The sequence below is a fragment of the Apus apus genome, chromosome Z (assembly GCF_020740795.1).
Source record: "Apus apus isolate bApuApu2 chromosome Z, bApuApu2.pri.cur, whole genome shotgun sequence".
NCBI classification, from domain to species: Eukaryota; Metazoa; Chordata; class Aves; order Apodiformes; family Apodidae; genus Apus; species Apus apus.
Window position 1 is genome coordinate 30,035,797 of NC_067312.1, and position 26,190 is coordinate 30,061,986.

The 26,190-nt window shown below is 39.7% G+C and overlaps 1 protein-coding gene and 1 pseudogene across 4 annotated transcripts; both read left to right on the forward strand.

The window, feature by feature from the left end:
- The first annotated feature begins 4,638 nt into the window (after positions 1–4,638).
- Positions 4,639–12,202, forward strand: LOC127396001 (monocarboxylate transporter 2-like; annotated as a pseudogene).
- On the forward strand, positions 8,663–25,143 carry MLANA (melan-A). Of its 4 annotated transcripts, XM_051643308.1 has the most exons (6): positions 18,381–18,561; positions 18,673–18,719; positions 19,436–19,534; positions 22,447–22,543; positions 24,013–24,114; positions 25,020–25,143. In XM_051643308.1, exons 3-6 carry the CDS (start codon positions 19,461–19,463, stop codon positions 25,086–25,088), a joined length of 342 nt encoding a protein of 113 aa, XP_051499268.1. In that variant the 5' UTR covers positions 18,381–18,561; positions 18,673–18,719; positions 19,436–19,460; the 3' UTR covers positions 25,089–25,143. The 4 variants fall into 4 exon arrangements, with proteins under 4 accessions (XP_051499269.1, XP_051499270.1, XP_051499268.1 ...); XM_051643309.1 differs by lacking the exons at positions 18,381–18,561; positions 18,673–18,719 and adding an exon at positions 8,663–8,727; XM_051643310.1 differs by lacking the exons at positions 18,381–18,561; positions 18,673–18,719 and adding an exon at positions 10,225–10,276.
- Positions 25,144–26,190: the final 1,047 nt, after the last annotated feature.

A 26,190-nucleotide genomic window follows, 5' to 3' on the forward strand; every position in this document is an offset into this window, starting at 1 on the left:
AAGATCTGTCTGTCATAGATTATAATCATTAGGCTGGCTCCTACTAAAATTATATTTATGAGGTTAGAAAGGAGAATTTAATGAAGAGGTCCTCTTGAATTTGTGTCTGAAGAACAGTAACTATGGCCCTATTGCATTTGAAGCTGTGATGGCATGACAGCATCAACAGAACCAATGTGAGTGTTAGATGAAGACCACAGGTGTGACAAACATAGTAAGTACCTGTTCCCTGGCTGTGTACAAAGGCACATGTGTGAAGGAAGTTTCAGCATAAATGGCAATTTATTTCCGTGTTCTTTCCATCTTTCATCTAATACAACAATTAAAACAAGATTATATTAGTTAATATGTTGCAAATTTGTTAAAGATCTACTTTAATTTAGTTTTATGTAGTTGATTTTGCTGAACAGTTCCTGTTTCAAGGTAGCCTAGTTGGTGGTCCTGTCCCAGATTCAGCCTTTGATAAAAGTAGTTTTGCCTTTTGGTACATCAGTTGTGTTTTTCTAGTGCTAGTAAGTAGCCTCCACTATTAAGTCACATTTCTTCATCTAAGCATGGAAACACTTGCCTTTTTTGTCTTCTTGGGGAACCTGTTCCTTTAAAGTGGTAAACATCACTAGCTCACAGGGTGTCTGCCCAGCCTCTAAGAGGCTGTGAGTGAATATAGTTGTTTCTGGAACTTTATATACAAATTACAAGAAAACAAGAAGACTAGGTTTCATGGCAACAGCAGTATTTTCTTGATTCCACCACCAATTGTTCTGCAGTGTACAGCAAATACATTAAATTAATTTGCTCTTTTGTAAAAAGCAAATTAGAACACAGACCACAATGTAACCGAGTAATGCAAGTGTCAGTCTTCACACGTTTATATGGCACCCTAAAATGCAAGTGCTCAGACAAGCTTTGTATAATTTATTTGTATTCTTGTCTGATAAACTTTCTGAATCATTGACATGAGGAAAAGAAGAAATAGCTTGGAGAACTTGTAGAGCATTAATAGAAGAACACATTAAGTGCCACAAAGTGCCTTTGTCGCTATCCAGCTGCACAGACAAAGGCTGCACTTTTGCCTGCGTGTTCTTGCTGGCAAATCTCGACATCAGGGGAATGATGGCAGAGCTGTCTGCTCTTGCTGATGCACACACCATGCACAGACAACAGCCTTGTGGCTTTCCTGACTGAAGGCCGTGTCTCACAGGACAACCATTCCAGCTGCCATAGGAAGGCTGGAGGTAGGAGGCAGTGGGAGACTAGACAGAATGCTAATGCTTCCAGGCATGGCTTTGCATTCTTTGAGGGTTCTTGTGTGTGTTCAAGCACAACAGAAAAGGCAGTTTCCCTACAGATTTTACCTCCTTTCTTCTTGAATGTTAGTTTCAGGGGCAAGACTAGAAAATGAAGACATTAGGACCTTACCATTTATTATTACTCAGTAGCTAAGAGCACAAAGAGATCTTGGGTGTTTTTTTTCTGATTAGTTTCTCAATTATATGCTTGTAGTAAACTTTCACTTGCAAGTGAAGAATAAAGCAGAGCATGGTGTCAGAAACATGTCCGCCCATTGCAACATCTGCTCTTTCTTCTACTCTGTTCAGCCACTCCAGTAATTCCCTAGAGTGCTTTCAAATCTGTAGGGCTCCTGGGAGATAACTACTTCATTAATTAATCCTGCAGATTAAATAGTAATTTAATTTTGGAGTTGCATGTGACACTGTGACCATGGGAGGCTGAATTCTGAGCTGTGACAGAAAAGATGTATTTGTGGTCAGGAGGAAGAATGTTGTCTATGTCTTGTAAGGAATAGAAATTTATATTCCTCCTAGGGCAGAGTTTGCCTAATGGAGGTGAAGGGTGCTGGGCAGTGTCAGGAAGTAGTAGATGTTATCATCCCTGTTTTAGTCTGGGTGCTGCCAGGTAAGCAGCAGGATTTCTGCTACCTGTCTTGAGGCAGAAGAGACATAATCTCTTGCCCAGGCATGTCCATGCAGAGTGCAGTAATACCAGTAATGCTCTGCATAGGCAGCCTTATTTAGCCTGAGTGTTGCATCTTTTTTAATGTTCTTCAGTGCCTCATAACAAATGATGACCCTGCCACTTGAGCCTAGCAATATAAGTAATGGCTACAGCCTGTTTTAGTTTCTGTACTTTCTTACCGTATCTGAGCATTAATACAAGTATTAACCTTTTCAACCTCACAAAATTCATGACCCTTGAAAGCATCAGCTGCATTTGACAACTGAGAAAACGGAGGCACAACAAGAGCAAACAACTTGCTCAAGGTCACCCAGAAGCTGTGGGAATGAAAACCAGATTCCTTCTTACAGACCTCAACCACAAGGCATTCCTGCCTTTCTTTATGGCTGAGTTTCGAGATTTTCAGGATGTTGGCTGAGACCTTGTGTGATTGATTACTTTGTCTAGCCATGTCATGCAAATGTGTTCAGTGCCATATGTCAGTCCGAAGCCTGAATCGGACATACGGCAGCAGAATGATTTTGCTTCTGATCCCTACAGGGCACTGACAGCTTCTTTCCCCCATCCTGCTGCAATGTTTTAAGTCATTCTGAGATCAGGTACCTCAGTTGGGCAAATAATGGTGCTAGTATGTGCTACTTTGTATTGGATGGCTTCTAGTGGTATGGATTCCCTGAACACTCATCTTTCCAGCTGCAGACAGGGAAGATAAATCTAAGTACAGTATATTTTTAGCTATCTTTAGCTCACATTCTCCCTCTTACAAAAAAACCTGCTTCCTGTGCCATGTCTTTTTTGATCTCCTGTATTATGTACAACACACATGCTCAGAATTTAGTGTCCATGAAGAAACACGAAAAAAGTAGGAATGTTTCTGTTATGCAGCCAGATGCTGTATACTCAGTGCACTGCGTAATTACTCCAAGTTTGTCTCAAAAATTCTGAGGGGAAATACACTTGTTCAGTTTGTGTTTAATAAGATGCACGTGCCTATTCAGATGCCCTCACAAGGAAACATGTCTCCCATTTTGGCAAAATGCTTTGCAGTGCTGGAGCCATGAATGTTTACAAATGTTCAAATGTTGAAGACCTTAAAGTTCTTACACACTGTTCTTTGCAAGTCACGCTACAAAACTTGCTGTATTGGCTGAGGTCAAAAGGACATGTTTAGGATTAAGAACAGACTAAGTATTGAGTGATAGTTCCCAGTTCCTGACTACTTTAAGACTTCCTGAGCCAGGGATCATTTTTAAACATTTGGTAATCCTTTATATTCTCGAGCAGCACAGATTTATCTAATATTTCCATGTAAAGTTTTACTATCTACAGCATTATGTGGCAGGGAGCGCCAGTTTTCTCAGAGTACAAGTAGTATTCAGATATCCAGCACCACATCTAATGCTGGTTCCCTAATGCATTCCTCAGAGGCCAGAGTAACACCCAGTTTCATGCTTGATATTACTTTTGAGATTATACATGGTCTTTTTACACGGGGATAAGCTGGAATTACTAAGAGATTACTCTCATGGTTCTGAATTAGGGTACTGCTTACAACAACAGCAGAGGTTAGTATTAAGTTTATACCTGCCCATACTTCACATGGGACTTTACAGACAAAGCAGAAATGGAATAAACAGGTTTGCAGTGTTCCTGAAACTTATGCAATGACTAAATAAACACTGTCGAGGCTGAGAGTATCCCATAGCCCATACCTTCAACCTGAATTATTTTGTTTTTAAGTGTCATTTTGGTATTTGCCAAGTGGAAGCTGCAACCTTTATTTGACAGTCCGCAATTTCAGAAATGGGAATTCCACTAAGTTCAGACTTCTAGATAAATGAAATACATTCAATTTATTTCCATTTATGTGGATACCCAGAAGACTGATACTAACAGATTTCCTTCCCTTTTAAGCATAGGAATCTTTTCTTTTTTTTTTGTCTCTTATTCTGTCACACTAGCGATACCATTCATAGGAGAACCTTAAAAATAGAATTATGCATTTTCCATACACACAATTATGATGAAAACTGATGGGTACAAACAACTGCCTTGATGCTTTGAAGTTTGTGAAATTGATTGCAATGCCCAGTTGACGCTGGAAAATATAGTATCTTGTCAGACATATAATTTTCTACTTGTTTACTACATTATATTGGCTTGAAAAGTGGGGGGAATACGGTTTTATAACTAAGAAGAATCTGTAGGATTCTGGGCCTATCTTTAAAAATCCTGGTGTCCATGTCATCTCTTTTTCCGTCATGTTCTCTTCTATTTTCACATCTGCATGCTTCTTCTTTTCTGCCTCCCTTACCTGAATATTTTTCATTACTTCATTTTTTAACTTTCTTTGTTTTATTTTCTACTTTGCCGTCTGTCTCTTGGGGCACCTATTTCCCAGGTAATATTTTCAATCAAGCCGCTGAAATGCATATTGTATTTTCACTTCATAATTACATATGTAAGCTTCCCTAGAATCTTTTCATTCATTTCTTCAGCACTGGGCCTTCTACTGATTTGCAGCTCTGTTAAAAATCCTCACCATCATCACTACTACCCCAGAAAAACAAAAACAAAACCAAAACAAACAAACAAACAATCAAACAAAAACCCAACAAAGCAAAACAAAACCAACCTGTGAGAAGATCTGAGAATTAGGAGATGCAGGCCAAAGGGAACAATCCAGCTATGGATGGTGGCTATGGATGGGTTGTTGGTAGATGGTGATGGGCCTCACTGCTGCCATCCTCAAGACTTCTCGTCTAGTCTTTGTTGAAGTCCAGCAGCATTTTGATGAACTTGCAAGCACCACTTCCTGGATCACATCAGTAACAATTGCCCTCTTTCATTTAGGAGGTAGGTAGAAATGCTCCTCTAGCACTTTAATGCCTTAACTACTCTAGAATTTTGAAAAGCTTTCTTAAAAAAAACCCACAAAATGAACATTTGTAAGGACAATACTTCTTTATTCTGTCTCTACAGAAAATTTGCATTAGCTTCCTCTCATAAAAATGCATTGATGCCTCAGACATGGAATGGGTTAATGAGGACTCTGTATATACAGAGGAATCTCTTTGCCTTAAATAACTTAATGTACCTAGACTCATGATTCACTTTCCCTACAGGCGTTGAATCAAACTCTTTGGAGATAATCCCAAGAACTGTGAAGCTTGTTGGATCATGCTCTTAAACCAGATTGTGCAAGTTCACAGTGACTGTAACTTTTTCAAAGTACTTTAAAACATAAGGACTGTGATCCTACCTAGCAGATAAGCCACCTGCTACCAAAGTTCTGACTCTCCATCCTGTTTTCCCCTCACTTTTCCTTTTTGTCATCACCAAGATCTCCCTTCCTTTACATTTATTTTCAGTTTTAGCTCTCCTTTTTCCCTCTTGGAATGATTCCAAGTCATTGATCTAATAGAAAACTCAGCAAATTATAAAAAAACAAACCACTCATAGAGAGCATAAGGATGACAAGACCATGCAAGCCGAGTGTAAGGAAAGAGAGAGTGCACTATCCCAGTCAAAGGGAATGAGCTAGAGGATCAGGTAAAATACCACATCTCACCAAATGGAGGAGGGAAAAATACTAAACATACTGCATTTGGCTCTTAATTTAGTTGTTTACAGAGTCCTTTGTGCCCTTGTAAACTACATGATCATTCACCATTAAGGTGAGGATTCCAAACATGTGCAGGCAGGAACTGCAGAGTATTTGTGAATTCTGCTCTACATACTCTTATATAGATATATGGATGCAATCAATAAGTATCCTTGTGTAATACATGCTATAATAATTTTGTTTGTGAAGGCAGTTGATGGCAAAGACTCTATATAATTAGATGCATCCTACTCAGTTCACACAAATCAGTATTATTGCTTGTAATTGCAGTACTTCCAAAGATCATGAGCAACTGATGTTTCTTGGAAAAATGTATTGAGAAGAAAAAAGAACAGTAGTTCAAAGTAGAAAGATAAAGCAAGTTACGGGATTTTATCAGTTCCGTAAGCTGGTATCCTTGATGCTTGATTTGCCATATTAGAGCTTGTTTCATTCCGATATAAATAATTAATTGAAAAATCCATGAAAAAGCTGATTTTCCACCTTCCTCAGGGACTGCAGAAATGAATAAATGGGAATCTATCAACTTGTTTTCCAAGTTAGACTTATCATTGACCTATTGAATTACTATTGTCATTCAGGCATATGAACATATTGAGGAAAGATAAGCCAACATAGGAAGGTAAAATAATTCACAGTCCTGTGTTAGGTTTTGTTATGTTTCGGTTTTTTTATTGTTTTGGGGTTTTTTTGTGTTTTGTGATTTTTTTTTTTTTTTTTTTAATATGTGATACAGGAATGCATGAAGGACAGAGCAAATATCAAGTATAAGCCAGCAAAATCGTAATTGCCTAGCCAGGTGTGATGCTGTCATACTTCAAAGAAGGCAGCTGTGATTTTCAGCAGAAATTTCTTTTCATCCTTCGAAATTCTTTGCAAATAATTCTCTTTCAGTGAAAACAGCTTGATGGCTAAACATCTCAAAACCCTTCTGTATAGCAGTTCATAATGTCTCATGTCACTAGATAATTTTTCTTATCTTCTCCTGCCTTTGCTTCATTTATAGGAACTGGATGACTTTCTGCCGAAGATCATCTGAGCCTCCCCTTCTTTGAGCAGCTTTCCTGGCCTGGCTTAGTCTTTCTTAGTATGTTCCTCTGGGAAACATTCAGTGTCATTTGGCTCAGTATGAAGGATGATCAGTGAACTGTTATTTTTTACTATTTGGATACTTTCAACAGCAGTTCTGTGTTTTGTGTGGAAGGAGAGCACATGCTTCTACTTTTGGGGTTTGCACCTGTAACAGCTGTTCAATTTACCACAGCAAGGATTCTTCCCATCACACACAGAGGCCTTCTCTTGGTACTCATGTACATCTCCTATCACACCTTTGCATTGTGATTACCATCCCTTTCCGTTTTTTGTAAGTTTTCTGCCTGTTGCCCTTTATCCTTTCAGAATCTGGACCCTACCTATATTCTCCGTTTCCAGTTCTAGCTGCCTCATTTTCAATTTCTGCCTATTTCTTCTTCTTGTGCTTTATAAAGATTTTTTTTTTGTAGTATTTCTGCTCAGACTGCAGATCTTTCTCTTGTCTTTGTGCACTTCCACGATTTCTCTTATTATCCTGAGACTATATATCTCTTCTTTTGTTTATCATATCTGTATGATTCTGCAACTGGATGTGCTTTTATCCTGTCTCATCCCTTGCACTGTGTCTGAATTCCAGTTTAATTTTCACAGGCTTTTCAAATAATTGCATTATTGCTGTAAATGCTCTTAGGGTTTGTATGACTACTCACAGTTGCCTGCTGCCAGACAATGCACATCCTGCAGATTTTGCAGCCACTGATACCTCCCTGCCAGGTTTATATCACTTGTCCTAGCTACCAAATTTTCTTTGGTCTTACCTTACTTAACACAAGTGAATGTTCAACAAACTGCCCCTACAAACTACTGTAATTCCCTTGCTGACTCTTCATTGATCCTCTCTTCATTGTCTCTCCACTTACTTCATTTGATATGGATGGTCCTCATTAACCAAATTTCATTTTACCTGTCAACTCCAGTTTCCAGAATGTCCATAAATTCTAGGGAGCTGGCTCCCTCTTTGCAGTCGGAAACCCCACCGAGAACTGGTGGTGTAGCTGTTCCTTGGGAACCCTCTAGTGGCTGTGGTTGTTTTTAAAAAGTCCTGTACTTGGAGTTTGAAACTATCCCTACAGAACAGAGGGTGCCTTTCCATGACAGGTACAGGCTTGATCTTACCTCTGGATGCTGATGGAAAAACAGCAAGGCAGACTAACTGATCTTTAATTAAGCAAAAATATCCTTAACGTTTCAGGATGGTGACTTCCAGATGGTGACTGGTTTTTGCAGTCACTGCACCGTGTCTGATTGGTACCTGGAGCAACTCTGTTCTCGTGTTGAAGAGGTCCTGCAGTCTACTGAGAGAAACTGTGCCACTGAGATAAAAAATTAAGAAATGAATTGGAAAAATATTACCTCAAAATAAACCTTTATTTTTTGTCAAAACATTTGCAATTCTGTGAACAGATGATTTTGCAAAGCTCTAGAAGATACAGATTACTTTTCTCCAGAAAGTTTTCATGCCACTCACATCAAAAATACACTGTCAGTAATACAATTTTTATAGATTAATCAAGAGATTCTATGGCAAGGGTTTCATTTTCTGCTGAAGTGTTACACAAATTTCTGTCATGTTGCTAGTTGCATCCTTACATGAAACCCAGTAGAACTGTTCTGCAAGGAAGGCACTGAAATGCTCTTTCCCTTGAAAAAAATCTGCATATTTTGAATGTATTTTAAAATCTATGCCCCAGGGACAGTCATTTCCCTATCAGCAGGGATCCAGTTTTAAAATCTCAATTGCCCTGTCCTATCCAGCAGAATTCAGGCTGTTTGAGGCAAGCATTATATGCTTATTTCTCCTCCAAGGGCTTTATTTCATTGTTTGGTCCTGTTGATCCGCTTGATGTTCCTAACTTTTTTGTCTTTTTCCTGTTTTGCTGGTGACCCAGCCCTTATTGCCAGCTCACTACGTGTACGATACACCCATCGGGCAGTTGTGATCACCGGAGGGCTCCTGGCTTTTTCAGGAATGGCACTGGGATTTCTTGGACTCAACATGGTCTGGATGTATGTAACGACTGGTTTCCTACAGGGTATGAATTTATGATTTTTTTCATCAGCAACTTAGACCCCTATTTGCTAATTGTAAGAGTTTTAAAATCTGATTTCTGTTTTGATTTTGTGGGCAATTAGAACCAGCAGCCTTCTTTAAAGGTAATTTCCTTCGTGTCCCACTCTGTAAGTAAGAATTTGCACCAGAAACCTGCAACAACAAAGAAGGTGAATAACTAGATGCTAGTAATTTCTACCTGCTAATTATATGCAACAAGAAAATTAAGTGTACAATTTTTTATTCAGAGCCAAGATCTCTGTGAAAGTTTAAAGAACCCAAAGGGTGCTGAATTACAAGGATAACGAGATTCCAAATGTTGTACTTTCTCTCAAATAATATTTTGTTTTGAACACAGGCCCAGGCTTTCAGTTGATTCCAATTCTTTCCTTTACTCCAGGAGAAAACAGGCCAGAAAGTTGTCCCCAGCAGCCATCAGATTTTCCTGGAACAGAAACCAAAGCTGGCAGGGAATAAAATAAATAATTCCCAGTTCCATGCTGGCTGCCTGAGAAATTGTCTGGAATTTGAGCCCTTTGGCAGTCTGGGGCTGCCAGATAGTTTCTAGGGAGCCATTAAAATCACTGTATCTTAGTGCAGTCAGGCAAGAAAATGAAGAGCAAATGGAGGTAATACACCAGCTTCCCTCACGTCCTCCCTCACCTCCTACCCTGAACACAGCTCAGCTTGATCTGTTGATCTGATCTAACAGTAGCCTTAATTAGGACAGCGTGGACAGTCTGAAGATCTGTCTAGTTTTCACCACATGGCCATGTGATCTCTCATCCAGTGGCAAAATTGTCAAAGCAATTTTTTTAAATTTTATTTCCCCCTGCAGTGAGAATACAGTAGTGTATACTTCATATTCCTGCTTTTTTGCTTGAACATGGAACTTACTCTTACAAAATATATGACACAAATATACTCTTACACATAGTACAGTTGAGCTCATGCTGCTGTTGGGAAAAAAGCTGGTTTTATTTTACCAGTTTTTAGCTTTGCAAATGTGGGAGCCTTGCCTGATGCAATTTCCACCTTCACACAATACCTCAGTAGTGTCTTTGGCCAATGCTATTGCCAGTGCTGGAGAATGTGCCTTTGCATTCACATGTGGGCCATTTTTCCCGTGGTTGGTAAGTCAATATGGATGGAAAGATGCCCTCTTGATCATAGGTGGCATCCAACTCAACATTTGTGTCTATGGAGCACTGATGTGACCTCTGGCAAGCAGCTGTCTCCTTGGGGCTGGCCATTCTGAAATTGAGACATCATCTGGCAGTGGTGCATCTAGGACAGACAAAGAAGAAAACTCTCCCATCACACACGCAACCTTTAACTGGATGATTGTGAGGCAACTGGAGTTTGTACTTTATGCCATTTTTGGCATATTAGCTGCTATGAGGTTTTTTTTGACGTTTCTTTTCACCTTACAGTGCTTGCAGGTGTTGTAGGCATGCCAGATTTTGACAGTGCCCTGGGGCTTTTCATGCTCATTCGAAGCACTGAAGGTTTTGTCGGGCCTCCTCTTGTTGGTAAGTTAAGATGCTACTTTGCCAAATGCTGTTTACAAGAAGAAAGGAGAATGATAACCCAAACTTAATAATCTGGACCTGGACCCAGATTTCCCCCTTTTTTAACTCAGAGGATCTGGACCAAGAAGTATATAGAAACAAAGAGTCAGTTTTATGCCTTTCCAAAATGTCTTGCTCCTTCCCTGTGGTTTTAGAGATACTCGTTCAATAAGGAAGTGGGGAAGAATGGCAGTATTTTCATTGTGGTGTTTCTGCTTCCTGAATTTCACAGAATCCAACTTGGTGGACTCCCACTGTCTTGCTATGAAAGTGTAACTTTGGAGCAAGCAGCAGATCCACACTTTCAGAGAAGAAACCAAAACTGAGTCTAGTAATGTTGCATAGATTCTGGTGTTGTTGGGGGGGTTTCTACAGAAGGTCAAATTGAACAGCTTGAAACTTTAGGCTAGGTGAACCTCAACAAAATATTCACAGAGATGCCTGCTGTTTTCAGGCAGCATTTGAGCTAACTGACACAGAAAATGGAGAAGGCAGCACACAAAAACAGTGGGAAGAGAGAGCAGACAGTGAGACAGCACATGGATTTATGGGTTGGCAATGAGGCCAAGTCATCTTAGAAAAATGAAAGACAAACAAGCTGCAAGCTGTAGGAACTTTACAAAATGACATGGCAGAAAAATGACCAATGTGACTCTCCAAATGTGAATCTGAGTCCTCATCCACAGACCACTGCTCACACACTGCAGTGACTTGTGGCAATGACAGCACTACTAGACTGCAAATTGGTGAGCCTGAATAGTGGAACATTTTAATTCACTTTATAAAATATTGCAATCAGGAAGATTTATAGAGAAGTTGAGACAGAGCAGAATCAAAGGTATATTGGGAATATCTGAATAAAATACAAAGATTGCAAGACATATATATAGTGGCTGGTCACTAGTACTGATTACCTGTGGATCCATGCAACCCCTTTGTGTGTATACAATAAGCTAAAAAGAAGGCATGGAAGAAGCAGGAACCCTAAGTGCTTCTCGAGTTCTCCTCTCCTACTTCAAGAGTGAAGTCTAAAAGAGTTGGATTCAGAGTTCCTTTGCCTAACAGGGCTGATGTTATGTTGGAACAAGGGCTTGGGAATACGATAAATGTTTGCAAACTTCCCATTGTGAGCCCAAGCAGGCAGCCTTCACCAGCCCACAAATGAACCTGCTGTCCAACCCACAGAGCAGCCAGTGCTACCACATGTACTGCTGCAGTACTACTACTATACTACTGCTTTTTCAGTACAGTACTGTACATGATGACATGAGGTATTTTGGTTGGCTTACAGCTACCTAAAAACCAGGATCTTGTCTTTTGTTAACGCATGTGACTCTTTGTAAAATGATCAACAGGAAATCCCATAACACTGCAGGCAATCTCTCCGTCTCCAACAGAGGACTCTCTTTTCCTTATGCTGTACAGTTGTTGTTTCCTTATGCTCTCTCATGCTGTACAGTTGTTGTCCAAAGTACAGCAGCTGATGACAGCTACACCACAGAACACGGGATTACTCATACAAAGCTGCATGACTTGGCTTTTTTCTGCCACTGCCTTCATTGTCTGCCGTATTTTAGGTTGGAAAGCGATTCAACAGTATAGCATTTTTACTAACAATTCTCACATATGAAGTAAATGAGACATGAATTGTGTTTCAAATTTTAAAATGCTATAAGAGGGCAGGCTTCTACATGGCAGGCATTACTCTTGTTCTATCAGCTGGATTTTTAGTTACTTTAGATCAACTCCAACACAGAAAAGAAAGAGGAAGCCACATTAATGCTAAACCAGAAAAGTCAACATTACCCTACCCTTTCCTCCATCTCCTGAAACTTCAAAACAGAAGGTATCAAGTTCATGACATAGTGGTGTGACTACAGTGGACATCTTAACAGCATTCCAGCATGTATGGAACTGTTTTTTCTCCAAACTCAATCATAGCAGGCTTTATAAAATGATGGAAATTTTGGATAGGAATATTTGAAACTGAGGATAAAAGTAATTAGCTTACATTGAAACCATGTCAGTGACCGTTGTCATGTTATTTCAATGTTGAAGTTGCATTTCAACTGTACAAGTTTTCAACACAGTCCCATGGGGCCACGATAAGCAAAGCAGGGAAACGATTGTCTAAATGAAGTTACCATGAAGGATGTATAAATCAGGCAGAAGTTCTCTCCTGAAATACAGACTGCAACCATCACTATCAAATAGAAAGAGGCATCAGCTCACAGACATTTAGCTTGGGGGAGTATTGCTCAGTATTTTTCAGTAAACAAGTTGGATGTGAAAGCAAGAGTACCTGGACATAGTTTGGAGCTAAAGGGCTTGCAGGCACTTCACATAGGATGGCTGGAATCTGATAAATAAACCTGACTAATGGGAAAAGTTACATGATTAATACAATTTACTAGAGAGAAATTCAGTCCTGAATATCAGGAGTAAAATGCAAAATACACACACATAAAATGGGGAAGACCAAAGCCTACAGTGGAGTTAAACCCAAGTAACCCAAATGTAACCCTCTATTAAAACTACCAAATGTCTTTCCGTGCTGTGGTAAGATGGAGGAGATAATGATGTTTTCAAGCCTTGAACTGGGAGAGATATTTAAGTTGCAAAGAATTAACTGGAACAAGAATAAGAAAGGCTAAAACACAGCCTAAAGAAAAAGTATAATAAATAATTTGTCCTGTTTAGAAGATAAAAGATTTTTACCAAGCCTTCAAATCTATAGCAGGTTAAGATCAAGAATTCCTTTCCTTGTTAAGGCAATTAGTAATTTATATAATTTGTAGTAAGGCATATCTTTGCAATAGAAAAAAACCACAACAAAACAACAACAAACCAAAACCACAACTTCATTGTAGCCTGTTAAGCACAGAAACAAACTGTAGGGATAGAGATATCAGATAACAGATAAGACATGAGAGAGAATCTAAATATATTAAACTGTGCTTCAAAACAGTGGGATGGACTAGATGACTTCCCGAGGCCCTCTTTAGTTCCACATTTCAACTATCCTGAGACTTTTTGAGCAAGTACTCGATTTCTGAGAATAAAAAGAGTTTGTATCCAAGTAACTTATTTTTGTAATTTTATTTTACCACAGAGAAAAGAAAATGTAAAAGAAGGAGGAAGGGCTGGATCACGTTTAAAAAGAAACAGTAAAAGAAAAAAACACTTTAAATCTTTCAAACTATTACACATGTCATAGCTGCCCTAGCTATGAACTTCAGAAATGGTTACCATGGAAACACTTTGTGATGCTAAGTTTAACATAAATAATTGATCTAGAATTATTATTTCTTGTCTCATAAGAATAACAATTATTGCAAACATTTAATTTAACATACAGAAAATTAGCTGAATCACTAATAAATCAGCTATCTGCAAGGGCTTTAATGCAGAAAGCACATTAAAGGGCACAACTGGGTGGGCAAAGTCTTGTAAACAAGGCCCTGAAATTTCTGGCAAAACACTTTTCAGTCACGTTCATTTAAAAAAATAGATTTTTCTAGAAAACTTTGTTCTCCAGTCTTCTGCAGTGTTCCAGTATTTAAAATAACCCCTCATTTTCTAAAAGTAAGGGGAAATTGTTGAAGTAGGGAAGGAGCTGGGAGATTTTTATGCAGATTCCACCGCTGTCTTTCTGTTAAAATTCTACATTTTATTTACAAGCCTATCACCAATTTCTGTATTTTGATATGTCCTCACACAGGCAGTAAAGAAGACAAGTGTCATGCTCGGCTGTAAGCACAGGGGCACAGACAATAGATCAAAGGAGGTGATTATTCACCTCTGCTTCATGGTTGTGCAGCCATTTTGGGGCATCAAGTACAGAAAACCTGCATGGTTGAGCAGGGAGCTACTGAATAAGCTCAAGTGGAAGAAAGTCATCTATAGAACATGGAAGAAAGGGCAGACCACTTGGGAAGAATACAGGAATGTTGTCAGAGTATGCAGTGATACAATGAGGAAAGCTAAGGCCTCTTTAGAATTATACCTGGCAAGGGAGGTCAAGGACAACAAGAAAGGTTTCTTCAAGTACATTGGAGGAAAAAGGAAGTCTAAAGGGAATGTGGGCCCACTGCTGAACAAAGTTGGTGCCCTAATGATGGAGCATACAGAGAAGGCAGAGTTACGGAATGCCTTCTTTGCCTCTGTCTTCACTGCTAAGGCTGATCCTCAGGAGTCCCACACCACCAAGGTCACAGAGGCAGTCCAGCAAAAGGAAGACTTGGGTTCAGTTGAAATGGATTGGGTTAGGGATCAGTTAAGTAAATTGAACACTCACAAATCCATGGGTCCTGATGGAATGCACTCACAGGTGCTGAGGGAGCTGGCAGAACTCATTGCTAGGCTGCTCTCCATCATGTTTGAAAAGTCCTGGAGAACAGGAGAGGGGCCTGAGGACTGGAGGAAAGCCAACATCACCCCAATCTTCAAAAAAGGCAAGGGGGAGGGCCCAGGTATCTATAGGCCGGTCAGCCTTATCTCTATCCCTGGTGAAGTGGTAGAACACCTTATTCTTCTCAGAACACACTGAGGGTATTCAGGAGCAGTCACCATGGATTCATGAAGGGAAAGTCATGCTTGAACCAGTCTGATTGCCTTTAATGATGGCATAACTAGGGAGGACAGTTGACACAGTCTGTCTTGACCTCAGCAAGGCATTTGACACTGTCTCCCATGGCATCTTTACAACGTAACATGAGACATATGGATCGGACAATTGGGTAGTGAGATGGATTGGAAACTGGCTGAAGGACAGAGCTCAGAGTTGTGCTCAGTGTGGCTAAGTCCAGCTGGAGGCCTGTAGTGGTGTCCCCCAGGTGTCAGCACTTGATGCAGTCCTGTTCAATATATTAATCAATGACCTGGATGAAGGGGTAGAGTGTGCCATTAGCAAGTTTGCTGATGATAAAAAATCAAGGTGGATTAGCCGACACTTCAGAGGGCTGTGCTGCCAGCCAGCATGACCTGGACATGGTGGGGAGAAGCCTAATGAAGTTCAACAAGGGTAAGTGTAGAGTACTCTGCCTGGGGAAGAGCAACCCCATGTGCCAGTACAAGTTGGGGGCTGACCTGCTGGAAAGCAACTCTGGGGAAAAAGATCTGGGAGTCATGGTGGACACCAGGCTGACCATGAGCCAGCAATGTGCCCTTGCAGCCATGAGGGCCAATGCCATCCTGGGGTGCATTAACAAGAGTGTGGCCAGCAGGTCGAGGGAGGTTCTCCTCCCCTTCTATTCTGCCCTGGTGAGGCCTCATCTGGAGTACTGTGTGCTGTTCTGGGCTCCCCAGTTCAAGAAGGACACGGAACTACCGGGCCACCGAGATGGTGAAGGGACTGGAGCATCTACTGTATGAGTGGAAAGGCTGAGGGAGCTGGGTCTGTTTAGCTTAGAGAAGTGGAGGCTGAGGGGGGATCTCATTAATACTTATCAATATCTAAAGGGTAGGTGTCAGGAGGATGGGGCCAGACTCTTCTTAGTGGTATCCAGTGACAGAACAAGGGGCAATGGTCACAAACTGGTACACAGGCGGTTTAACTGAAATCTAAAGAAGTATTTCTTTAGTCTGAGGGGAACTGAACGCTGGAACAGGCTGCCTGAGGAGGCTGTGCAGTCTCCACCCCTGGAGAGATTCAAAACCAGCCTGGATGTGTTCCTGAGTAATCTGCTCTAGGGGATCCTGCTCTAGCAGGGGGGTTGGACTAGAGGTCCCTTCCAACCCCTACCATTCAGTGATTCTCTGATTCTGTGAAAGAAGTTGATAAACCTGACTGAGTTCAGCCGGGGGCCCATGAGAGGCTGCGGGACCCAGGGAGGTTCAGCCAGGAGAAGGGGCAGCTTTGGGGCACCCAGTAGCATCCCCAGCACTGTGGGAGGGATGGAGGAGATGCAGCTGGGCTCTTTGCAGCGGTGGGTGTGTGGCAGGAGGGTGAGAGGCAGTGGCACAAGCTGAAACATGAGGGGCTCATCCAGAGTCATGAGGACAACCCCACAGTGGAGTCCAGGGAGGCTGGGCCACTTCCATCTTTGGAGTGTTGCATGCCCCAACTGGGTGAAGTCCAGTCTGAGCCCAGAACTGGCTCTTCTCTGGGCAGTGGCTGGAGACTTCCCCAGTTCCCAGCCACAGGTTGCTGGCTATCACAAAAGGCCTGGGTGGCTTTAGAGTTTCTCCCAAGTACTCCTTCTCTTCCATGCTCTTCTCTTCCTGAGAAATTATCTTAAGTAACACCTGTGGAATCCATATGTCAGTTCCAGCGACTTCACTCTTATGAAGTTAGCAGCACCACCTCAGAGATATAAGATCTTATAAAAAAACTGAGATCAGAACCAGGACATGGTGTTTCACCTTCTCATCCATCCAATTCCTCAATAGCAGCTTTGTGCATTTACATACCAGATGGCACCACAGATCCATGGCAGATCTGTTATTTTTTTCCCCCTTCCTTGTCATACTTTTAACAAGAGATTCATTCAGAAAACAAAATATTCCATCAGTTGACATTTCGCCCCTCACACTGCTTGAAGCAAGGAAGGGACAGAGACTGGTTTTGGTATCACATGTATTTTCTGAATGTCTCAGTTTTGACTCTGACAAGAACAAACAGTGCCCTTCAGCTACCATCCCCTCCCAAAGTGAAGCTTTTCTTCAGGAAAACACATGATTTGATAATGAACTTGACAGACTGTGATGGCGTACACTTATTGTTTCACACACGGCTATCTACAGAAAATTTCCCTCCATCTCCTTGCCTCTGAAACACTGAACCATTTGACCAAATGAGCAAATTTATGCTCTTCACTAATGTTAATTCTTTTTCCCCCCTTTATTTTTCCCTACACAAAAAATGTGTTGTTTCAAACTTTAGTGGATCTAGAAGAAACAATTAGATCCTTCTGGTGTTGATCACAGAATGGCTGAGGTTGGAAGTGACCTCTGGGTGTCATCTGGTCTAATCTCCTACTCTAGCAGGGCCACCTGGAGTTCATTGCCCAGAACCGTGGCCAGATGGCTATTTAATATCTCCAAGGATGGAAACACCACAAACTCTCTGGACAGCCTGTGCCAGGGATCAACCCTCACAGTTCAGCTGGAGCCTTGTGTGTTTCAGTCTGTGCTCACGGCCTCTGGTCCTGTCACTGGTCACCACCATGGAAAAATATCCAAAGAAAGCTTAGATTTTATCATTATTAGGCAAAACACAAAAGCAGAAAAATGGTTTCGCTCTTCCCAGCCCTGTACTAGTAAGAATATTGAGGTTAAGACTTTTCATTCAATTTCCTAAGGAAATGGGTGTTGATCTCTGACACTGTATATTCTTTCCTAGTAACTTTTGAGTCTGTCAGCCATTTTCAATCCCATTTAGAGCCAGGTTCACAGCTTGACAGATAAGTGAAAACTTCAACATTTGGAGTTCTTCAAACAAAGAAAAAAATTAAAGTAAATCTGTGGCAGGATGAAGAGGCCCAAATTAATGATTCACTGGGAGAACTGACAAGCAGAATATGGTTCTTAAACCTTTGGGGGTTTTTTTGGCAGTAACTGACATTGCTGGCCCATCACATTATCCACACCTCTGAATTAATCACAGCCTGCCATTTCTTGCCTGTTGTTGTAAATGGAATAACTGCAGCATGAGCACAGCAATTCACACAAAACCATAGGAAAGCACGCTTTGTCAGGTCTGCAGCCCATGGGTCAGACTTTCTTTTTGTTGCTGCTTTTGCTCAACAGTACAGAATCAAACTGTACTTGCCCTAACCTAAGACACTTCTATCAGAGAATCCATATCTGAGTCTTGCTCCAGATACACTGGTTCTCACAGTGTTAAAATGTCCTTTTTACATGCATTCTCTGTCAAAAAGTAATTAACCCTAAACTGAAACATGTTTGAATTTAGAAGCAGGCTGCTCACTCTAGGTGTTTGTACTGGTTAGGCACGTGAAATAGTGTTGAACCATTCCTCAGAGGGTATGTAATAAACAAGGAAATAACAGATTTTTTTGACTTCTTATTAGGAGGGAAGGATGCAGAGGATGTAAGAAGAAAATGAAAAGTTGCCTCCTTCCCTCTTTCACGCTAATTAATGCATTCAGAAGCTGTACTGAAAGGAATTTAAACTCGTGATAGTCATAAGAGAACAGATCAAAGATGAAAAAAACAGAACAAGTCAAGTAAAAGTAAGCTGTGCATGCCTTTCAGTTAACAGACAGAATACAGGTCTGAAGGAGGTAAGATTTGTATTTTTTATTCTACCTAAATTTTTCTGTGTTGCTGCAAAATTATACTTCAGAAGAGACTTGATTTTCTCTAAGCGAACTCTACTTTGTTTCCTTGGCTAGAATTCTCTTCAGTAAAGTAACCGGGTTTTATACTTCACCTGTGTAAGGTAAGTGGATTAGCTTAATACTGTCAAGTAGGAGTTGCTGCTGTGCTGTTCAAATGAGAGAAACATGATTGCTTGTGGATTTTTTCTTCACTATATTTGATCAATTAGATTTTTAACTGTTCAAACTGCTTTTAGTGGAATGATAATTCCCTTAAGACTGAAAATTAAGATTATAACATAAATTCCCTGGACATCCAAGTATAGATTGTCAGAAGACATAAATTAATGTAGCCATCTGAAAACCAACAGATCTCTGAGAGTTTATGCTGATTGTACATGTGGCCCTTGAGCCTTTAACAGGAATAACAGAAATAAAGGAAACAACTACTTGTAAGGACAATATTAGCTTCTCTTCTGAATAGTTTTTCTTGTCCAGGCAAGTTGCCTTTCTTTTTTATTCCTGAGAGATTTTACTTCAGAAATCACATAATACCTTAAGACATCCTGACAAATTCTTCGTTGCTGCTCTCCATTGTAAATACCTGGATGTCAGTGGAGCTACTCAAATGTAGATGAGAGTTACGGTTTTGAGTTTTGCCTTAAATTGAGACAGTTGCATATGTATAAGAACATACTTGATTCTGAAGACAACAGATTGTCCTTCTTCCCTAAAACACTCCCTTAAAAAAAAAAAAAGTTAAAAAAAAAAGTGTATATTATGCTTTAATGTTAACAAATTATATATTGCACTGAGGCACTGTATTTCTATCCTGTAGGTTTGGACAGGACCTAGCTCACAATATGCCCAGAGGAAACCACCATCCAGACAGCAACTTTTTCAGAGGGAAAGGTCACAGCTATCTTGCAGCAGAAGAGTAAGCATAAAGCAAAACTTATGTTAGCATGTAAGCTGGTGAAAAAAATTACATTGAAAGAAATGTTCAAAATAGTATCAGAAAAAATCACCATTATAGATAGTTGGAGTGCGTTTCGGCTATCCGTTAGTTGTCTCTAATGTTTGTTATCGCAGAATCATAAAAAGTCCTCAACAGTTAAGAAGAATCATAATTAAAGAATTCCAGAATCTAGAGTTTGATCATATAATCACAAGTCATTAACCTTTATAAAACGACTAGGTTTATTGAGGTTTGTTTAGAATTTTGTTTGAGGCTGTTGCAAGGTGATGTTTACTGAGTTTTATCTCCAGATTCACATACTGCTGTTCAGAACCTCGACAGGAGATTGTCTCATCCTAAAGAACAATATAAGTGAAAACCCCAGAGAAATGGTAAAACACCACACAAGAGCAGATGGAGACATCAATGCCATACAAATGTGACTCTAAGTAAATTGTTTCTGGGTGAGACTCCACTTAAGGAGAACTAAGCTAATACTTTGTTAGTTAGCAAAGAGTTGGGGTTGTTCAGCCTGGAAAAGAGAAAGCTCCAGGGACACCTTGTTGCAGCTTTTCAGTAACAAAAGAGGGCTTATAACAAAGATGGAGACAAAGGTTTTAGCAGGGCCTGCAGTGATAAGACAAGGGGTAAATGTTTTAAACTAAAAGAGGGTAGATTAAGTCTAGGTATAAGGAAGAAATTGTTTACAGTAAAGGTGGTGAAACACTGGAACAGGTTGCCCAGAGAGCTGATAGATGCTCCATCCTTGGAAACATTCAAGGTCAGGTTGGACGGGGCTGTGAAGAACCTGCTCTAGTTGAAGATGTCCATCATTGCTGCGGCGGGGGGGCTTGACTAGAAGACTTCTAAAGGTCCCTTCCAATTCAAGCCACTCTCAGACTCTATGACTGGTCTTGGGTTCGGTCTTGAACTACTAGAGACACTATCACACTGGTGATGTGTTACTATGGTAGACAAGCATTTCCAACCTGCTTAGTATATCTGTATGTGGAATGTGCTTCTAGTACTGGTTTACTGGCCCTCAAACTTGGTGACTTGTCCCCCACCTCAATATATTGCAAAGTAATTGTATTTCCATGTTTATCCCTGGGCAGAGAGAATAAACAAAGGGGAAGGCTTGCTCAGTCTTTCCAAAGCAGTTCAGTTCAGAAGAGAAAGCTGGCTAGTCATGTTTCAGCACTTAAAACTAAGCACACCCACCTCTAACTGCCATGAATTCCAGGGGCTACAATCATAAGCAGTTTTTCTGGACATGCAAAGGAGCTGACTTGCTGCTTCCAGTGCCAGAAGGAGCACTGAAGATGTAAGCATAGATTCCTAACTGAAGAACTGCAACTTTAACTGGAACTGCAGGAAATTGCATACACACTTTTCATACCAGCCCCTGAAAAGGTAGAGAAGGATTTAGATGGCAAACATGCAGTGGAAACAGACTAACAGGTGGCTAGAACTACAGAGCACATGAAAAGCAGAAAGGAGTCTCAAAATGTAAAGGCAGCAGTTGCTTGGAAAAGTAGTTTCTCCAAGTTTTAACTGTTCTGGGGACAGTAACAAAACAAGTGGATCAAACTCATAACTTTGAAGATCAGCGGCAACATGGCTGCACCAGGAAACAAGTGAATGCTGTGAGCTGTATTATTGGGTTAAACCCATCTTCAGCCAACACAAAGTCTTGAAGGGGCAAGAGCAGCTTCTAAGATTGTGGCACTTGTGGAAAAGAAAATTGCTTTCGCTCCAAGGGTCTTCATGCTGCAAATAGTACATAGGCAAATCAGACATAAAGACAGCCTGTTCTGACACACGCCTGCTTTCATCTTCTTTCAAGCTTCTTATGTCACAAGGAAACACTCCTTCACAAGACTCTGGGTCAGTGAAAGGTCTCTGATAAGTCACACACCCCAGTCCTCAGTCCCAGTGTAAAAGCCTGGTAGTAATAACTGCAGGGCAACTGAATATAAGATACATAAAATATGTTTAAATGGGTTTATCCTGACTTACATGGTAATTTTTTTTCCTGTTCTCTTTATTCTTTAAGTGTTATGCAGACTCTTCTGATCCTGAACAGGCAAAGAAAAAAAAAAAAAAAAAAAAAAAAAAAGGGGAGATGGGCATGGGGGGAGTGTATTCTATGTCTTAACAGGGAGGGTATTAGCACAGGAGGGTTTTTGTGACTAGGAAACCTGCAATTACTTTGTCAGCTTGCTTTGTGACAGATAGCAGAACTGTGCTGCCTCTCCCAAGTCCCCAGTAAGCAGTGGGGACAGCACAGGTTGAAAAGCATACAATTTCCTAGAATTACCCAGTGTCACCAGTATTGTGCCTAGTATGTCATGGAACAAGAACTAAGAATTATAGACCTCTTTATGAGTAAGTCAAACTTTCTGACTTGGTTTTGAGGTTGTGTAGTGGTTTATGTATCAAAAAAAATCCCTTTGTTACCAGCAATTTTTGCAATATGATGTAATTAAGTTACATTTCCCAGTACTTGTTGTCCAGAGAAATTTGACAAATAAACATGAGCTGAGTTTCTGCAGGTATGGTGTTTAATTTATTTCACATCCTTTTCCAATATCACAATGCTGTTTGCTGGATTTACAGGCAGGGATTTCTTTAGAAGCAGTCACTGGTACATTATTATCTTTGAAGCAATATATTCCCTATTTTTAAAATGCTTAAGAACTCAGCAGAGACTTTAATCTACAGAGACTGGATGAAGTTATTGACACTTTTTCTGTTTGCTGAGGTAAATTCTGCTCCATACCCTTCTCTGATAAAAGGATACTGATACAAACTTTAGCTCTAATCTTTCCTGCTCCCAGAAGAATGCATCTAGTTCTGGTTTTAACTCCTTTGTTTTGCTTTCCCAACAGAGCTCTGGGTATTGGACTCTTCATTTTGGTGCTGGCAGTTTTACTTATCTTTGGCTGCTGGTATTACAAAAGACGTAGTGGCTATAAAAGTCTGCGGGTAAGCATGGCAGCTCACATACTAGCAAGCTATTATTTTAACAATATAATAATTTTCATTACACTAACACAGAGAACATTGAATCTGTAATAGGACATCATTATCTCAGGCAATATATGCAGTGACATATACAGAGGTGAAACCACACAATATGAAACACACCTTGCCCTGGAGAACTTTTAAGTCAGGCAAAGTACCAAGAGGAAGCAGAAGCACAGGGAGATTAAGTCGGTTGCCCAACTTCGTACAACACATCAGTGAAAAAACTGATCTCAATGAAGAATTATCTTTAATATTTACAGAAAACCAAGGTGTGTTTGGCACATTTTCATTTACATAAAAATAACATATTTGCTACGTGTAAGACTTATGCCTAAATAAGGGCAGATATGATTAGAGTAAATCTAGGAAGTAGAGAAGAAAAATAACTGTTACAAGTAACTAAGCAAATACTATGTTCGTGTATGAGTGAAGTATGATTTAGTTGTACAGAAGGTGACTTGCAGTTTTAAGATTTCTAAAAAAGCAGGGCAGGTTTGAAGTTTGCTTTCTAAACACTGCTTTTTAAAAAATCTACTTTGTGTCTTCTTAAAAATACTTTTTGAAAAGGTACAAACCTCTTAAGACCTGTTCTTAGAAGACTCAAAGCTTTATCTTTGAAGTTCTGCTCTCTCTCGTATGAAAGTGAGGCAAATTTTATTCTTTTAAAGTGAATATATTATATATTAAACCAGTTATATATATTTTACAGTAAATATATTTTAGTTATATTAGTATTTTAAAAAAAAGATGTGACCATTTGGAATTAAAAAACATACCTCTCATCTAAGTCAGCAAATCCATTTCCTTGCTGTTTCTCATAACTTTGTTGTGTGACATTTCCAGTGATCTATTCCTATACATGTATCAACTGGCAGAATATCTACAACTTGAACTTACATAGTGAAATCTTGCCAAAATGAAGCTAATACTCAAAAAAACCTTCAAAAAGCAAACCGGACTCAAAATTTCTTTTATAATTACTCTCATTGTGGATTGCTGCTTTTTGGTTTTGAAAAACAAATTTCTGTTAGGCTAGGGGATAACTGGTACAGAATGTATACAAAATAAATGGTAGAAATATGGAAAAGAAGAAGGTTGGGGATTAAAAAAATAAATGGTTGGGATAAAATGGAGGATGTGTTCAGGCACGGGAGGTGTCTGTTCCTGCAGCAGTCCCAGACCTAAAACATGTGATCCTCATTTTTCAGGCAATCTAATTGGGTAACACAGCAGAGAGGGCACGTCTCAGCAGAGACAGCAAAAAGTGATCAGTAGATTACCTCTCTCACTTATGTCTGGCCCTAATCCCAGGTCTAATACATGCTGCAAATATGCTGACAAACATTAAATGGATACATAATCTGCTCCAACTACGCATTCTCTTATTTCCTTTAATCTTCCCTGTATTTTTTTATGATCTGTCACAGAGTAAAAGATCTAGTATGGGCACAATACGAACTGTGGTAGGTGAGGGAACAACACTGGACTGCAAAATGTCTCCGCAGGGATATGGAAACTTTAACTCTGTGGTAAGTTGCAACACAGGGTTTCATTTAGTTATAACATAGCGAGACACAGTGAGACAACCTTGGTAAACAGGTACCTGATGTCTTTCTTGGGCTGTGCTCTCTAGATTGGGTCTCCAATGTCTCTATGTTAACTTAAAAAGTAGTATTTTGCACAATTTTTACTGTGAAATGGGTTTTTTAATCTGCTGTTAATAATGCTTCTTTTTTAAAATTATCTTTTTTCACCTACTTTTAGTCTTATATGATCATTATGCAATCTATTAGAATGATGTAATGCTTGAACACTGAGATATACTGAATAAACAAACATTTCCCTAATACATATTCCACCATTTTGATTAACAACAAATGGACTGTGTCTGGTACACTCTACCCTGACAATTCTTGTCAGAAAATGTTAAAAAATGTCAAAGTTTTACCTCCTCTAATCATTATGAAAAGATGAATATTCAATAACTTAATGGATAAATATATGTATGTCAAGTTAGATACATATAGTTAAATAGTTTTAGACTAGGGAAAAGGCTAACTTACAATCAATTTTTAAGAACGCTGGAAACAAGACATTGTATGTGCATCAAAACTCTTAAAGGGAAGTTTCACTATTAGTCTGAATTCTCAATATATTTCTTTTCTTAAAAAAAAATAAAATAAATTCCTTTCCCTAGAACACTGAAAATTCTCTCTTCAGATGAATTATATAAATCAATTTGATCTAACGCAAAATAAAAAAGACATATTGGTGAAAACTAACCTTAAAAAAAATAAAGACATGATGAACGAGCTCAGCTATTTTAAGCTGTAGTACCGTATGATACAAAGGTATATCGCTCACTGCATTTTTAATGTCGTTTTCTTGTACCTTTATTGTTCTTTCAAACTTTCACTCATTTTCCTTACCATAGGTACCGGATGCTCCACCAGCTTATGACAAAATTGCGGCAGATCAGTCACCTCCACCTTATTCACCATGATAACATGAAATCTTAAACTCTAAACATAGATTAAATTTCTTCATGCTCCATCTTATTTTCCTGGTCATGCTTAACTTTTTTAAAGCTAAAATCACTAAAAAAAACAACAAATCACATGTTTCATTAGCAGTTGCTGAAAATTATTCCTGCTTCGTTTACAGAACTGGTTCTTGAAATGCCTCAATAAATCTCAATATGCTTTTAGGATTTTCATTTCCTGTGGTTAGATTAATAAACTATACTCAAGTCTGAGCAACTTGCATCCTTCTTAGATCTACCAAGAGCAAGTACATAGCAGTGCGTATCAACCAGAGTAGAAAGTATTACCACCTTTGTTTTCATCTTTCACACTTACTAAGACTTTCTTTTGCAAAGAAATAGATAAATGACTCCCTAGAATGTGATGTATAAGAATCTTACATAAATGGACAAAACATTTGACACATCATGTTATAAAGGCTAACAATTTTTCCTGTCAGTAGACGTAAAGCAGTTTTTAAACTAACTAGTTGCAAAAAGCAACTGTATTTTACAACAGGATTTTACTTTGCATCACTTGTTCATGTACCTGTAATGAAATAATTCCTCATAAAAAAGAATCCAGGCAACCTAGGCATTTCTGCTTGGAGTCCATGTTGTTTCATACCAGTCAACGGGTACAATGATGATCACTTTTAGTTTCCTTCTAGGAGTTTTGTGAGGAAGCAAAAGAACTTGTTAGATACAGAGCTTCACTTGTCATGTTCCAGCATGATGAAACAGTATGAGAAAAGGTGTGGAGCACTGTTGTGGTTTGGGCCTAACATGACAAAAAAGAACCAGCCTGATGGCCACTCACTCAGCTCTCCTCTTACACCCTCATATCCTCCCTCCCTGTGGGATGGGGAGGACAAAGGGCAACTAGAAGCTCGTGGGTTGAGACAAAGGACAAGGAGGGTTCTTCATTGACTAAGGTCCTGGGCAAAACAGACTCAACTGGGGGAAAAAAGAATACTTTAATTTCACACTAATCAAACACACACAGGACACAGACACACACAGAGCAGGGCTTGCATATGTTATCCCACCCCTCCCTTCTTCCCGGGCCCAAATCACTTTGTTC

Coding starts and splice junctions, on each gene's coding strand:
- MLANA (XM_051643309.1), top strand. CDS start 19,461: ATGCCCAGAGGAAACCACCATCCAGACAGCAACTTTTTCAGAGGGAAA. Junction 19,535..22,446: donor AGCTATCTTGCAGCAGAAGA/GTAAGCATAAAG, acceptor CTTTCCCAACAG/AGCTCTGGGTATTGGACTCT. Junction 22,544..24,012: donor GTGGCTATAAAAGTCTGCGG/GTAAGCATGGCA, acceptor GATCTGTCACAG/AGTAAAAGATCTAGTATGGG.